Source organism: Dromaius novaehollandiae, chromosome 1 (genome assembly GCF_036370855.1).
Source record: "Dromaius novaehollandiae isolate bDroNov1 chromosome 1, bDroNov1.hap1, whole genome shotgun sequence".
Classification (NCBI taxonomy): domain Eukaryota; kingdom Metazoa; phylum Chordata; class Aves; order Casuariiformes; family Dromaiidae; genus Dromaius; species Dromaius novaehollandiae.
This window is the reverse complement of record NC_088098.1, coordinates 21,938,473-21,954,814: the sequence shown is the minus strand read 5'-3', so window position 1 is coordinate 21,954,814 and position 16,342 is coordinate 21,938,473. Positions and strand designations below refer to the sequence as shown.

The window sequence follows — 16,342 nt, the reverse complement described above, 5'->3', positions numbered from 1 at the left end:
TAAAAAATTTTTACAGCTTTCCAGCTGCCACTAACCATTCCAGATGTTTCAAACACTGTACTATAACCATGTGTGACACTTCTGGTTGGGGCATGGGGTGAGGAAGAAATTGCTTAAAGCACAGCAATTAGCCATTTTATCATTCCTTCATCATCTTATAGAATTAGCAGCCAAAGTAAATCAACTCACAACACCTTAACTAGTGACTGAAGATAGCTGTAGTGCTGTAACTGACCACTTGCTCTCAGACCATTCCAAATTAATTCCAAAATGTGCTTCCTTAAAGCTCAGTAAAATGAGAGCAATGCCATAACAAAACCATTGTACATATTTTAAAACTTTATAATATTGTCACAGCTATCCTTTACTCGTTAATGCTGCCTACAGCTTGTCTCACAAGTTACAAAAGTCTGATTTCACTGAGTGCACTTACCTGCTATTCTCATGTTTAGTCTTCAGCCAGCTAATGACACTACTGCATCAAAAAAGCCACCTAGGAAAAAGAAAGCACACCATTGTAATTACAGTCAAATATGACCATTACTGTTGTTAACTCATCACAAAACCACCAGGGATTTTCTAGCCAGTAACATTAAGCATGATTTTCCTGAATACTTCACTACCTTGATTTCTTAATGCTTACAGTAAAAGGAGGAAGATTCAAGATAGATTTCTGACATACTGCTTTCATTTGTTACTCTATGAAAAAAGCTATCTGAAAAAAAAACCCGACTTTGATTTCATTGAATCTACTATAAATTCTGACCACTTGCAGCCTTTGATCTGTGATGTCTTAGATATTTAACAGTGTTGTATCCAAGCAGTCTTTGACTTTTTGAAGCTGCATAGTACAAGCAAACAGTTCTGTCTGCATTCCTTCAAACTCCTAACAACTTTTGGATGCAAGCTGAAATCAGCAACACCACGTATCAAACTACACTGTGGACAGAAAACAATTCTAATTACTTCAGTGTGATATGTTATTAATGCATTTCTCACTCAAAGCAGTATCCAGGAGATTCATGCTACAGTTCTTGGTGATAGAAGCAATAGTCCTAAAATTCAGACCAGTTCAGAGGATAAACAGGAAAGCCTGGCCTAAGCAGCAAACACTGTAACCCCAGAGGTCTCTTCTTGTGAAGAGCTTGCCACCAAAGCCATAAGGTGCCACCAGCTACAAAGGTCCCTTCACAGGCTGCTGCTGCCTTCTCCTGCTCAGCAACCCCTCGTCCCAGGGCTGCAACCAAGTCTTTTGCCCTCTGCCTCCAGGTCTACTAGTGCTGCAGACTCCACATGCGCTGCATGGAGTGGTGACGCCTCCTGTGCCGAGTCTCCCCTTACTTCTGACCCAAGGAGCACAGACACACGCTTGGCGCCCTGGGCACTGATACAGTATCCAAGAAAACCAGGTTTGGCAAACACCCTAATCTTTACCAAGGCAGCACCACAGGTCCATCTGAAGCACAGTAATTAGTTTTGTAAGTATATATAATATATAAAAATATATTCTTGTCTATATATCTACTTGTATATACATAAATATATATATATATAAAGTAGTATGTAAAAAAAAATCTTTAAATGAACTAAAATTAGATTTTGCTTGGAAACAGAACAGTCCAAGCACTGTGCTATTTCATTTCCTCTATTCTTGTCATAAATAAGGAAGAGCTTCCAGTTACTTTCAAACATACACAAGCCATTCAAACAAATAAAACAGCCTGTAACCAGTACTTCCCTTCTGGATTAAAAACAAACAAACAAAAAATCTGTTCCTGAATTTCCATTTTACTATTCAGACTGACAACTACTGATATCTAACATAGGAAAAAAAAAACCCTTGGCATTCAGTGATCTTGTTGAATCATCTACACTAGAGTTAAATTTGAAAACATGTAAGAAATTATCATTCTAACTCCAGTAGTTGTCCCACACTCACCTATCAAAAAAGCTACAGCATCCCTAACACACTGTTGCCCTGTACCATAACCGTCAAAAACAACCAAAAAATTATCTTTAGAAACTGCCTGAAACATAATTGTTCTTAGAAAACAAAACTTCAGTCATTCAAGAAGATCACCAAAATCCCTACGCAGTTCTAACTTTCTATGCCGGGGAGGGAAAAGTTGTATCATACACCAATCTTTTGCTTCACTTCAATTAGCATCTGCAAGTTCAGAGATTTCTGTCCAGACCCTCTTTGCTGAAGGCATGATCGTTATGCTATACTGCTTACAGTTTCAAGGAAAATGCTCTGCAGAAAAGTGAACAGGAGAAACTGAATATAAGTACAGAAATACTTATTTCTGCTCCCTACGAATCTAAAAATAAGTATGAACATAAAATTTTAAGAGTAGAAAGAAATGTTTCTGAATGCAAAGGATACATATAAAGTGAAATCTCTTATTATGGATATGTACTTCAGCGAAAGACAAGTATTTGTCTACTTTATAACAGCCAAAAAAAAAAAAAAAAACACAAAACCTGCCAGGGCATTTTACACATTATATATAATGCCTTACTTCTATAGGCCTGCACAAGCAGAATTCACAATATTAATTGCTTTCATTTATGCAGAGATGTCATTTTGATTTCAGATGCATCTTCAAGTGACAAGAATATTAAAAACAATAATCAATTGATATGGCAAACTCACTTTTTCAAAAGTTGGTGAATAGTATTAATCTAAGCACTTTCCTCCCTCCTGTCCAGCCTCCCCCACCCCTCCCCCCAATGGAAATATATCCACATTAAAACAAACATATTCTGTAGTTCAAACAACCACTAATTTGCATCAACAGCTCTGGAAAAAAATAGTCCACTCTTTTTATTTGACCATTAAAAAAAAAAAAAAATCTAACCAACTCAAACACAAAAAAATGAATTCTACAGATCATCTCCATGTTTAAAATCTGAAATGTTTCCTGGGTTTAGAAAAAAATAAAAATTAATATATTATGCCTCAACTTGAAAGAAATAAAAATATGTAGAGTTTTTTTTTTTTTAATTACCATATACTGTATTTTATTACAAAAAAGAATTACAGCATTTGTTCTAAAGAATAAGTACAGGAATGCTAAAGCACAGGTGCATGTTGCACAGGATTTTCCAACTGCAAGACGATTCAGCTTATGAACACCAAGTCCTTTTACAATACAGTATCATCTTAGATCATCTTTTAAATTTTTTAATCAAAGGCAGAACATGAATAAAATAGGACACCACAAAAGTCCTTATGAATGCTTACAGGATACCACGCCACATCTTTAGTATCAGACCTTGTAATTACCAAGTAGTATAAGACCCTTTGGAATTAGAGAAGTGATATAAAAATGGTTTTTGAAAGTTCAATTAGCACTTTATTTAGGATCATTAAAAAGAGAGAAAAAAAGTACTACCACAACCAAGTTTGCTCAGACTCAGATGCACAAAAATACTAGCAACAGCATTTATTCAACTGCTTTAGAAAAATGGGCTTAAAATAATAATAATAATAATCCTCCTCTTTGACATAACATTCCATCAAGCAGGGATAGCAGAATTACAGCCCAAATGCCTTCATAACTTATGAATGTCCAGGAATAAAGGTAACCTCTTTATTACTGTATTAGTATGATTTATTGTTGTCAGGCAGTACAATAAGGCTCATATTTATCACTTTTTATCACTAGAAACTGATCCAGCAGATAGAGCGCGTAAGGAGGGTCTGTATGCAGCACTTTGATGAGTGCAGCAGAACCCTACACAAAAGCAAGGGCAGGGAGAGCAACAGGAGAGAGGTGACAAAAGTGATCAAGATCCACAAGTCACAAAAAGTAAAACGGCTGGATTTTGGGAAGCACCAAGCAGTATGATTATGCATCTATCATGGATAAGGATGCAAATGTTTTAATAGTCAGAGTGAAAACCAGTTACAATCAGCATAGTAAAATATCTGTATGTCGCACACAGATTGATTCACAAGATGAATATAACTGAATTACACATGTTCCGTTAAACTCCTTATATTCCTAATTTGCCAGGAGGAACCTTGTACAACTTTTCATGAGGCTGCAGGAGCATGCTTTGCCTTTTGCTGTGATCTCACTCGGCAGGAAAGTGTAGACATTTCTCTCAGCAACAGGCAGATCAGTTGAAGAGATTTTTGAACCCTGCTGCTTGTCATTGCCAAATTTACAAAAGACAGCATTTAAACAGAAGAAAAATCAGAGGCAAAAAAGTTCAGAGCAATGACCTCCCACCTACAGTAGACTGTGTCCACATCCTCAATACTTTCAAGAGCACAGATGTACAAGGTTGTTGTGGCCTACCTTTCAGTAGGTGGCTAATGTTTTCTTTTAAAGCCTAGAAGATATTAATCTTCAGTAGAGATCAGAGAGCCAACCATGCTGATTCAGTAAGACAATAACATTCCTGTATGTAAAGTTGCTAATCGCTGAATGGAAGCAAACAAAGAAGAGGTGAATGTGCTGTTGGATAAACTGATGGGGGAAAGTTCTCTCTGAACTGTCTCAACATGCTGACAAAAGTGACAAAAACACAGCAGGCACAAAGTTGGTTCTGCTGCATTAGTGAATTTAGGAATTGTTCTTTCAGTATGAATCAGTATCTATGCTGATTGACCTCTCAAAAGTAGCAAGGAAAAGGTAGGCAGTTTAGTGAACTGGAGAAGACAAGAAGATACATGTTATAAACTCTTTTTTGAATTTCAGTATGTTGTACCCTTACTGCATGGAGTTGCACTATTTCATATAAGTCCTTGCAGAAAAGTGTTATTTATCCTGGCTACAGAGTACTAGGGAGTGGATGTGTGGAAAGACAGCTGGGAGTTGAGGTTACTGGTTGCTTTTTTCTACTCCACCCATCCTTGTGAATTGTATTTTGTCTCAAGGCAAGGGCAACTTCCAGATGTTATGATTTCCAGTTCCTTTTCAAGTAGCAACCTCCATGACAGCCCAAAATGCTATACATAAAGCAACACAACAAAAGTAGAAGAAACAGACAGAAAAGAAACAACAGCTTACAAAAAAGGCAGAGAGAGTGTGCCAACCCCCACCTTTCTTTCATTACCATTCAGTTCTGGTCTTTGGGGGATTTTTAGTTTGCTGCTCCATTTGTTGATTAAATTGTGTGGTAAAAGGGATGACAGATTTAACGCAAGTCTGACAAATTCAGTATATACATCCATATAACTTCTGATATATACTAAAACTATCCAGCTATAATCACTAGAGCAGTAGATATTTGCTTTAAAATAAGCGACCTGTATCTTTTCAGGCAACTCTGCCAGGTACTTCACATAGGGAGTTTCTATTATAACTTCATTCAGGAAAACTATGAGCTTATAATCCTTCAAAGAAAACCATCTTTCTGTATTATAATATGATTTAAAGTTTCTAACATACAAAAATTAGCTGCTTCTTGTGCTCATGTATTAGCTATGATGGTCATCAAGCAAGCCAGTTTCTTCCTATAATCAGAGTGTGAGGAAATTACTTTGAGGTAAGTAAAATAACCGGTTAAAAATATATTCAGCTCTTACTAATGTCATACTGAGATAACACTGAGTGAAGTCCAGATTTCTGTCCTGCGCTGAATTCCATTCAATTCAGTCAACTCTTTATTAGCCTTGCTTAATGCTCTTGCCCAGAGATCAGTGTCATGCAGTACATGAAGCAAAGCACATTTCCCTTGCACACAGACTGTGCCCTACTTACTGTGGTTTAAAGCTTCACCTGCTCTCTGTGGGTTTTTTTTTTCCAATATGACTACAATAAATGCTCTTATGGATAATATGAAATAACAGTATTTCCATTAGCAATTTGATAATTTGTACAGAGAATACTTATGACACTGGCAGATGAAAGCAAGCAGGAATGAGAGGCAAGAATTCAGGTCAAAATAATTTTGAATTCTGATCTTAGTAAATTGGAAAAAGGTACAAAAAAATCAACAATGAAATTCAGTAAAACAGAAAGATACATGCTTGAAGAGGCTAGAAGTACAGAAAAACAGATGGCAATAATGAAGAAAAGGATCTGAGAGGCTATAGCAACTCTCTGATATTAAGAGTCAACTATGCGGTACTGTTGCGAAAACAGAAATGCTCATTGTGAAACGTACCACAAGGACTGTTGTGTGAAAAAAACACAAAAACAACCAACCAGAAAAAAAATCATTCTGCTCTACCTATGTGCTATCCAGACTTTTAATCGAGATTGGTACATAGCTTTTTTCTAAATCTTTCTTAAAGCAAAATCTTTAAAAGGAAGAATCTAGATGACAAATTATCTAAATAAAACAACTACAGGTCTAAAGGTATCAGCTTTTTTTTGTAAGCAAGTGTGAAAGCTAAGAGAAAAATAAAGAATGGACACCCTTGTCTCTTACCTCCAAGGTGTAATTTCAAAATTGGTTAAAAGATGCTAAGATGGACTATTCTGAATGCCTACTGGAGATGGAGCTGCTTGCTGCTTACCCAATTACAGATATAGACAATGTTAAAGACTTTTCAACTACAAGGATAGTCAAAAAATGGAAAAGACTACTCAAGAATGCTATAAATCATTGTGAAACTCTAGACAAACATAAAGGCCAGGTTTTCTTAATCTAGGTACTTTACAAAGCTTGAGTTAGTGTCCTCTTCAATATTAATCCCATATATCTATACTATTATATGTGAATGCGTATACAGACATGTGTTGCTCCATCCGCATCAGCTTGAGATGCTTTGAATTAAATTCATAGACAAGAGGATTTTTTCTACCTTCAAGAGGATTTAGAAATTAGTATACTTTCAAAAATTGTCAAGTAATGCTATACCTGTTTTGTCTACTGTATTACTATCTGTTAAAAGGTACAGTATTACCAAGCTACACTGCACTATTTCTGTACTAGGATTAGATAAGCATTCAAAATTACTTTGTACAAAAGGAAAAGAAAGCTTAGGATTTTATTTTTATTTCTGAGGCAAAACTAGATGAAGATGGTCTTTGAGGAAGGCCTTTTGTGCTGCAAACACAAACAATGATCAGCAGACACTTTTTTCTGTCAGAGAACAACTAAAAAAAAAGCCATTTTATCTTTCCATACCTGATGAAGGTGCAAGCAGTGAAATAACATGCTATTTAATCCAATCTCTTTTAACAGTTATTCCAGCCTATGCTGCTTTTGAGAAGTTCACAGTGGGGGTGGTTTTCTGCTCAAAATTACACAGTGAATCAGACATTTCAAGGATAACATTAGCTATTCCTATCTGAGCGCTGGTTTTAAACCAGTAGCTGTGCCAACCTGAATTATATGCCAGTCTGGGGAAATAGCCACAGACCAAACAGATGAGACCACAGAAATCATTCAGAATCTAAACCAGAGTATTAATCTAGGTGTCTAACATGATTGGTTTTATTCAACTACAAGATGTATTTCCTTACCCAGATCACTGCTAATTCTTTTGTTAGACTATTCATAGTTCTTCCACTGCATTTACAGATTTTGTTTAATTTGAAACTGATTTTTTTCCCTGAATGGCAGACATACAATGAAACTGAAATACAGTAATTACTTTTTAAGATGTAATTTTTTTCTATAATCATGGACCATTTATGTCTTCTGATGCAAGTCATTTTGCCTCCTCAGGCACTCCTCTATCCACACAAATTCCTTGTGGTTACGAAGAACGCCACACAGGCAAAAGCTCTGTCCACACAGAAAAACTTACAGAATTGTATATATGTACTTTTTCCTCCTCAGTGGCAAAATCTACCACCCAGCACAATTGCTAACTTCTCTTGCAAAAATGATACCACCTGAATTGTATTCTTCTGTACACACAAGATTCAACCCGGTTTTCTGACGACACCAAATTACACCTCAAAAGTTTGGACTGTTAACACCAGATTTTATTCTACTTCTACCAACAGCAAATTAAACCCTGATAAACTTATCCCAAAATTAGAAAGGAGACACTATGCAATAGTAACAGAATTACCTTTGTTGAAAATATTGGTATGTGGTTTCACTTTTATTTTAAGAAAGGAAATATACATGAGAAGAAACATTACTCTGCACAAGTCCTTTGATAACCTGATGTACAAAACAAACATTTCCCAAATGAGGTGTCAAATTACTGACCATCCTTTCCTTCCCCCCAAACAGCTCTTCTTAGTGGCATCAATCCAGGACTTTCACCTTAGGCAACACACAAACTAATAGCCCTCAGAATCAGAAAAATTCTCCTGAATCCTGAGAAGCCTAAGATAAAAACACTAAGGCATCCTTCTCGCTAAGAATGAACCTCATTCCATGCTCCTTTTGCAAGTAAAACGGAAGATGACCTCGCGAAGTGCCCCGTTTCCAGAGGCTGACTTCAGATAAGGAGTCATCGCAATCCATACTGGGAAGCTTCTCCCCAGATATTAAACAAAATTTACTGGTCAATATTTTAAAAAAAGAGGTTTAAGTTAAGGTCCCTAAAAACATACTATTTAAATGTTAAAGTTAACACACCACTGTTTAAATACCTGTTGAAGAGAATCTTAGCCTTGTTTTTTCCACAGGACTAGGAAAGAAAAACAAAAATCACATAGAGAATTTAAGATAAATAAAATCCCCAAAAAACAAATTGCTGAACCTCGTTCACTCATTTCCCTTTCAAACTTCATCACAGAGAATAACATGTTTTCAGTACAGATGAAGCTTTCGGAAGTTCAGCTGGATGATTAGTTGAATAGAGAATTCTCAGAATAGGGAATTAATGAACAACAACCAAGGGAGGGAGAGCAGCATTTTTTTCTGTCAAATGACGAGCAAACTATTTTGTACTAGAAGTACTGCTGCAACTACCACCTGCTTGAAAGTTGAAAACCACTGACTGTCTTTTTTTTCTTGAGAAGCAAATCACCACCTTGATTTCGAAAGATGGTCATATTTGTTCAGTAATTCCAAGACAGCACGGAGTAAATAGTTTCACAACACGTTTATCTGCAAGATCACCAAGTCTTGCTGAAAACAGAGTATGGCCATAAGACAATAGACCTATCTTTCAAATGCATGACAGCATTTGTATCTTTCTGTCAATAAAAACATGAAGCCTGTTCTCAGAACAATGTGTCACTATCATGGATCTTATCTTGCCCCATACAGAAATGCTCAATAAAACTACCACAAAAAATGTTATGAAGCACAATTAGCGGAAGAGTAATTGACTAATAGTAATACTGACTAGTAATATTACTAGTAATAAAGACTTTGATGTCATTACATGTGACCACTGCAGAAATTTACTGGACGCTATGGTTACAGCACCTCACTTGACACAGGGGCCCATTATAAATAAGGGTATCGAGAAAGTAAGTACAATGGCAAAGAGAAATATTACAAATACTTACTCTCTAGGACCAAATTTACTGCAGACAAACTGATCCGTTCCCCTAAGACTTTTCTTCCCCCCAAGAATAATTTCTAGAATTCTAGAAAGTAACTTCAGGATATTATGAGATCTTCATCTTATGAATGAGATTCATATATTGCACTGAACACTGCATTTACCACAAAACAGAGCTGCCCATGGAGACTGCAGCCACATCAGCCCTGTGTGCAACTCCTGTACACTGCACAAGGCAGGGAAAATAACAAAGGTACCCAGAGCAACAACAGACACCACCATAATGACACTACCAGCAATCATTTAAGCGTTTTGAACAAAAGGTCAGCAAAATCCAAGGAGGTTGTGTGTGGGAGGAGTTGTAACATTTCCTTTGTAGCAAGCTGATCTCACCAGGAAGCTGAGACCTGCCTCCGAGGCAATTATCCCATGGTGGTTGCTACTGCTCAAAGCAGTGTTGGCATCTCTCCCTCCTCTTGCTCCAAGGGATACAGAAACCCCTGCCCTACCACAGAACCTGCTCTCATCTGCTCAGCTCCCCCATGAGGTAGCACCGGTTTTGGCCCTTTGCTGAACAGAAAGAGGGTGCCATCAGCTGAGGGGAGCACCCTGCAGAGGTATCAGGCTTCAGCTCTGGGGAGAAGGTGTAGCGAGCAGCATAACAAGTCCGACATGCAGAGGGGCCAGGCTGGGCCTTAGAGGACAACGTGCAGTGGGATCCTATCACAGGTATTAGACTGCTGTTAGTGATTAACCACCTCCACACTGCTCAACATGGTCAGAATCACAGTACCCCTGTAACATAGGGGAGTCATCGCTACTAAACCATACTAGCACTGAACAGACTACCGTTTGTGAGAGATGCGGCAAAATACACCCAGATATGGGAAGGCAGTAAGTCAGTTAAAGGATATCTAACAGCTCCAGAGTGACCTGTTTCCTCCTATTTAAGATACAAAAGACAGCAACAAATATTGCAGAGTGATTTCAGAGTCCAAAGGGTCTACAAAGATCCATAACCTACCTTCTAACTGGGCATAATCTTCCAGCAAACAATACAAATACATATGCACATGCAAGAGGAATTAATTGCAAGGCAAAAAATAATCTAAAGGTAATGTATGCTTTTTGTATGATTCATATATGTATGATTTGTATGATTCAATACACTCTGCATTTTAATAATATTTAACTAACAAAATGATGAACATTACACTAACACAAATCCAACGTGGCCATTTTCTATCCTTTGAGATTTTAAAATGTTAAGATCATCATAAGTTTGTCTAATAAGGGCAAAATTAAAGTAACGCTGGATAACAAGTTACTGCTTGTCATTCCCTTTGGAGAAACTGTCCACATGAAGTAAAGGTAAACCAATTTGAAGATTATCCTTCAACGACAGAAAGGTGCTTTGAGTTTACCACTGAGAGCTTTTACCTAGTTAACACAAAGAAGCTGATACACAAGCTGACACCGCACACTGCAACAACCATCTATGCCATGCCTCTCTGGAATACACTAATGGAAAAGCAAATCTTTAATTATTACAGAGATTCTTGTTATGAACTCCTGGCTGAACCGACCAGAATGTAGTTCCAAAAATGTTCAGCAGCTCCCGCTGCCCTGATAGTCTTCCACAGGTTCTTCCTTCTTCTTCCAAATCTCCTCCTCATCCTCTTGGTGCAGAGCTCCAACAAGAGCTGGAAAAAGCTCTCTTTCATTTGCAGTTCTGTCTTCAAATGAAGATACAAATTATTTTTGTATCATAAACATATGGTATCACATATTAGGAGCAAAAATAGTTGAAGAACAATACTCAAAGAATAGCTATTCACAGCACATTGAAAACTTAAGTGTGACTGAATTTGACCTGCCTGGTAAAGTACTATTTAATATTGCCATCAAGGACTTGAACTACTGAATAGAGGGATATGCTTTTGAAATTTGTGGATAACATCAAGATGCAGGGAACTATAAACAAATTAAAGGGAAGAACCAGAACTAAAAAAAACAAACAAAGAAAACCCGAAAAACCCCACTTTTCTGGATAATTTGTAAAGAAAAAAAATTCCTTAAGTCCTTTCAAAATCCATATTCCATTTAAAAGACACGGTCTATACTTGGGTTCACAGTTCAGCATTGATTTTTAGAAGACAAAATGGGAAGCCAGGAGCATCTATTTATGTGTCATAGATGTTTTAACATCCATATTGAAAAATCTGGCGTTAAGACATGATATTGCACGCAGCAATACCAGTTTAAAGTTATTTCCTCCTTTCCACTTTTTCCTAGTCTGTCAGTAGGCCTCAGGCCTGGATAATATGACAAAGCATAGAAACTTAGGAGACAGGCTGATCTCATCTGCCAGGTAGGTTGTTGTTGCTGCCAAAAAGGAGAGTCACACTAAACCTTTTCTCCAGCCCTGGCCACATGATTTTGCTCACTAAGCAAGAAAAAAAGCTAACTTAGTAAGAAAGAATGAATGTATTTCTGCCAGTCTAGCAGACAACTTTTAGGAGTGGTAGGGAACAGAGCACAGCAGCATTAGGCTGTTAGATTTGTGCAGCCATCTCATGAAGCCTCATCGTAAAACTAAGTTTTCTGATCCTATTGCCAATTATATTTTTCCTGAAGTAATCCTGAGAATTTATGAACTGTCGTGGTTTCAGATAAATATGATACTTCCCAGAGAGATCCTTTTAGAATGCTAAACAGTTATAATTAATTCCAGTGCTACTGACAGCAAAATGATTACCACAGGGTGGTACAGCAGGCCACTGGCAGAGAAAATGTGCAGTTTAATCATTAAGCCTTAAACGCTAAACTTCCTTAGCAGATTTTAGTGAAAAACTCAAAACTGAACATCTCTATCAACTATATCAAGTCTTACGGAGATATTGGTTGCTAAGGTAAGTCATAAGACTTGCAGGCTTTGCACTCGCAGGTCAGCCCTTTGACTTCACAGGGACTGCAGACTGAAAAAACCTGGAAATGTAAATGAACAGATTCTGTTTTAATAACCTAAAGCTTAAGTAAGAAGCTTTCTTTGTCTGCTAAGGTTTCATCTTACGGACATTTAATCTTTAAGCTATAAAATAATCTGTAAGCAAACTGATATATATTTTTGTGATTTATACGGTACCAATCCATTTCTGATCTTACAGAAAAAAATCCCTCTCCTTATGCTAATCTTCTGAATAAAACTATAAGTATTCAGTTACAGTTCATATTTTAAACATTAGTTTGGCAAAATTTCACTAAACTCTCCAACTCTTTCTGTATTATAGCTTCCTTAAAGTGCTGAGAGAATTCTCACTAGATACAGAGTTCGAATGCCTCCTCCCACCTGGGCTGCATCTAGAGATACTAGGCAATAACATGTGGGTAAAGCAAGGCAATTTCCTCAGTTAGCTATTTACTCCTCGCTTTTACTAGATGAAACGTTGAGCTCTGTCATAAAAAGACAGAAAAAGCAGCAATGGCTGCAATAAACCACATACCTCCTCTATCCTTACGTGATTAGATACTATTACACAACAGTACTAAGCTATTAACTTGTAAAGTGTCTATCTCCAGGCTTCAAGCAAGTTACAAAATTTGTTTTGCGAAACAGACAACTATGTGAGGCAACAGATCAAAAAGGCTTCTTACTTCAAAGAATCCCCCTGTGGCCAGGGGCCACCCTAGGCCTCATGAAGACAGTTGTAACTTGATTACCCTCACAGGCTTTAAAAAAGGACAAAAATGCAACAGCATTAACCAGTGCTTCTTACTTTTTCTAAATAATTCTACTGTTAGGATTAAATATTTTTTTGGTGGAGAAAAGGGCCAGTCGGTTATGTTCACCGGCAACAAAGAGCCATGCATGGAGTTATGGGGAACACAGAATAATACCAAAAAAAAAAAAAAGTCATGTATATGCAGAGATCTTTAAATAATATTGTGGCAACTCTTGACTTGTTTAATCTCATTTTAAATTTGAGAAAAGGGAAGGAAAAGACATCTGGCGAGTTTCACAGCCTGTCAGCAGCTCAGACAAAAACATAACTGAAGATATGGTAGCTCTTACCTACAATAACGGAAAACACAGAAAACAGTAACACATTTTCCTACATCACAGACTCAGAAAGTAGGAACCAAAGAAACATGCAGAGCTTCTGCATCCATTCCTCTGCAAATCTACCCGCACGGCATTTTCTCCTCGCCCGGTCAGGACCGCTCTCCACAGCACTGTGATTTACTGTTTTAGCGAAACACGAGTTGGTCCGTGCAACTCCACCGCCAGCAACGCCCATGACCCACTAATCAGCGGTGAGAGAAAAGGGCATAACAAAGCAAATTAAAAAGAAACACCTTTTTTTTAAAAAAAAATATACATACACTGTGCTATTTCTTTGATTCCACGGTAGAAGAGCGACCACAGCAGAAGCAGTTTATTTACGCACCCACACCGGGCACTTCACTGCGCCGCGACAGCACGGTCCCTGCTCGCCCCTCTGCCTGGCGCAGCCCCAGCAGAAGGCCCCGGCCCGGCGTCGCCCCGGCCTCGCCGCTCAGCGGTGACCGGCCGCGGAGATCCCGGCCCGCGGGGCAGCGGAGGCCGGACGCCCGCGGCGCGGAAAGGCCGGGCGGCCGCTTCGGCGAAAACTGCGCGACGGAGGAGCCGGGGGCGGGGGCAGGGGCCGGCGGGGACAGGAACCGTCCGCGCGGCGCGGAGGGGGCGCAAGGCGCCGCACGCCGCTCCCTACCTGCGCTGGGCGGCCGCGGCGCGCAGTGTCGCCGTGTCCCCGCGTCCCTCGGCGGCCGCACCGCGCCAGCTCCCCGGCCCGCCGGCCCGCAGCGCCCGGCTGCGACGGAGCAGGAAGCCGAGCGGAGCCCGCCGCAGCGGCAGACAGAGAGAAAGGGGCGGCGGCGGCGCGTCTGACCCCTGGTGGTGGCGGACTGGGACTGCGCGGCGCCGCCCCGCCGCCCCGCCGCCGCGCCCCTGCCCCCGCAGCCTGGGCGCGGCGCCTCTGCCCACGCTTGTGGGGCCGCGGCTGCGTATCCGCGCGTGCTGCTGACTGAGGGGCGAAGGAGTGTGCTGGGTGCCTCTGAGCACCGGCCGTGGGGGACCTCTGCGCGGCCGGGAGGAGACGCGGCGCAGAGCCGGGGTTACTGTCCTTCCGAGCCGTCTGCCCCGCCTCTGCTGTGCGGAGCTTTGCCTGGAGCTGGGTGGGTTTTAGGAAGTGGAGTTGTGGGGGAGAAGGGTGAAGAAATGAAAAATGTGAGGGATAAAAAGCACAGATTCCATCCCGTTTGAAATATTTGTCCTTTTTTCTTTTATATTTTAAACCTCTTTTTTTTTCCAAGCAACCCAGAAGTTATTTTCTGTTGCAGAACAGAGACGGTATTGTCTGCTTTAAAAACAAACCTTTTTTTTTTTTTTATTTAGCTTCTTTGGTCAGTAGGACAAAGCTGATCTAACTCAGTTCTTGCAAAAGAAAAAAAAAATCACTTTCTCTTTTTTGTCCCTGGCTATGCTCTGTGGCTGTCTTTTTTTCCCCATTTTTTGGAGGCGGGGAGGGGCACTGGTCATCCAACCCCGCCGTGAGCTGGTGCAGGAAGATAAGGTGGCAGCACACTAACCATTTTATTTTGTGGGATAAGAGTTGCATCGAGTTCACTCCCTCCGCTGGCCTGTTGCTGGGGTGTGTATAGAAAGCGCTCAGGCTGCAGCCAGCCATGTTCAGGCAATTAGATTATTGTCAAACTGTGAAGAGAACATTTTTGCGAAACAGGTATGGTACTTCTTTGGAAACAAAGTCACAGCTAAGACATAGGGAATATCACACATCATGAGAGTCAAATAGACAAAAGGAGGTTTCCACATCTTGTTTTAACCACACCTTGTCAACAGATCTTTCTTAAAATCATATACTCTGCTACCAGCTCCTCCTTAGTACAGAATGGTTGTTTGATCATTCATCAGGTAATCTTTTTACTAAAGTCTCACAGCACACTGAAGTTTCAGGCATACTTTAATCTCAGAATCAGTGAAGAAATACACAGTGGGTGGAGCCATTACTCAAGAGGAAGAAGGACTTAATAGCTTTTATTTCTAAGTATTTGATATAGATATATCTTAATTTGACAGGTATTTCAGTGTTTCATATATGAAAGCTCACTTTGTTCTCCTGACTGCCTGTCAAATGACACTATCCACATAACAGGCCTGTAAGGTCAGGGTGTTTTCAGAGGCTGGTTCCTTTGATAAGTAACTGTTTGCTATAGAATCAAACATTTTAAAGAGATTACATAAACATCAATATCAAATTATTAAAAGAAGAAATATTATTACATGCACAATAACCAACACCTTAAAATACATCTGTATCAAAGTCAAAGAAATAAGTAAGACTTGAGAAAGGCCACAATTAAATAAAGGTAATTATTTACCTGACTGAACGTGTGCCACAGCTCACACAGGGAGGAGAGCCCCATTTCCACAGAAGTTCCCCAGAAATACGGCAGCTGGCAGGAGCCCAGAGAAGAGGGTGTGCTCAAGACCTCACAGTGTCTCGAGATGGCTCTGAACATAATTATCTGTTCTTGCTGTCGTATACGAGCTTATGCGGAATCTGAATTGCTTTGTGCAGTGTTGTGATATGAAGCTAGGTCGTTATTACTGACTTATTACTAACAAATCACAGTCACCCTGGTAAATCATACTATGAGCTGAACATAATGACATTACAAGTGCAGCCTTCACACAAATACTTTTTATGATCTGTTGCTCCATAGCGAAATGCTTCCACATTATGGTATCACGGCTTGCTGGCATCACTGGGTGATTTTCAAATAGCAAGTGACCCTGATGGGGTCACCCTCATTTGATTCCAGTGTGCAATGCTCTGATCACATGCAAGCGTCACGGTGCCAAAGATGTAATTCCTGAGTATCACCAAACACCTACACAAA

The 16,342-nt window shown here is 39.6% G+C and overlaps 1 protein-coding gene across 4 annotated transcripts in view; it reads right to left on the bottom strand.

Annotated features, from left to right (window-relative positions):
- Nucleotides 1-15,839, bottom strand: part of FAM3C (FAM3 metabolism regulating signaling molecule C) — a 33,508-nt gene extending 17,669 nt beyond the window's left edge. Inside the window, exons 1-3 of one of the 4 annotated variants that reach the window (XM_064507055.1) lie at nucleotides 14,134-14,339; nucleotides 10,969-11,118; nucleotides 434-493 (exon numbers count right to left, since the gene is read on the bottom strand). In XM_064507055.1, the coding sequence (XP_064363125.1) occupies nucleotides 434-446 (13 nt within the window). In that variant the 5' untranslated portion in view covers nucleotides 447-493; nucleotides 10,969-11,118; nucleotides 14,134-14,339. Of the gene's footprint in view, nucleotides 1-433; nucleotides 494-10,968; nucleotides 11,119-13,765; nucleotides 13,910-14,133; nucleotides 14,340-15,820 lie in introns of those variants that run through there. The other 3 variants (XM_026113516.2, XM_026113513.2, XM_026113515.2) reach the window with 3 other exon arrangements.
- Nucleotides 15,840-16,342: the final 503 nt, after the last annotated feature.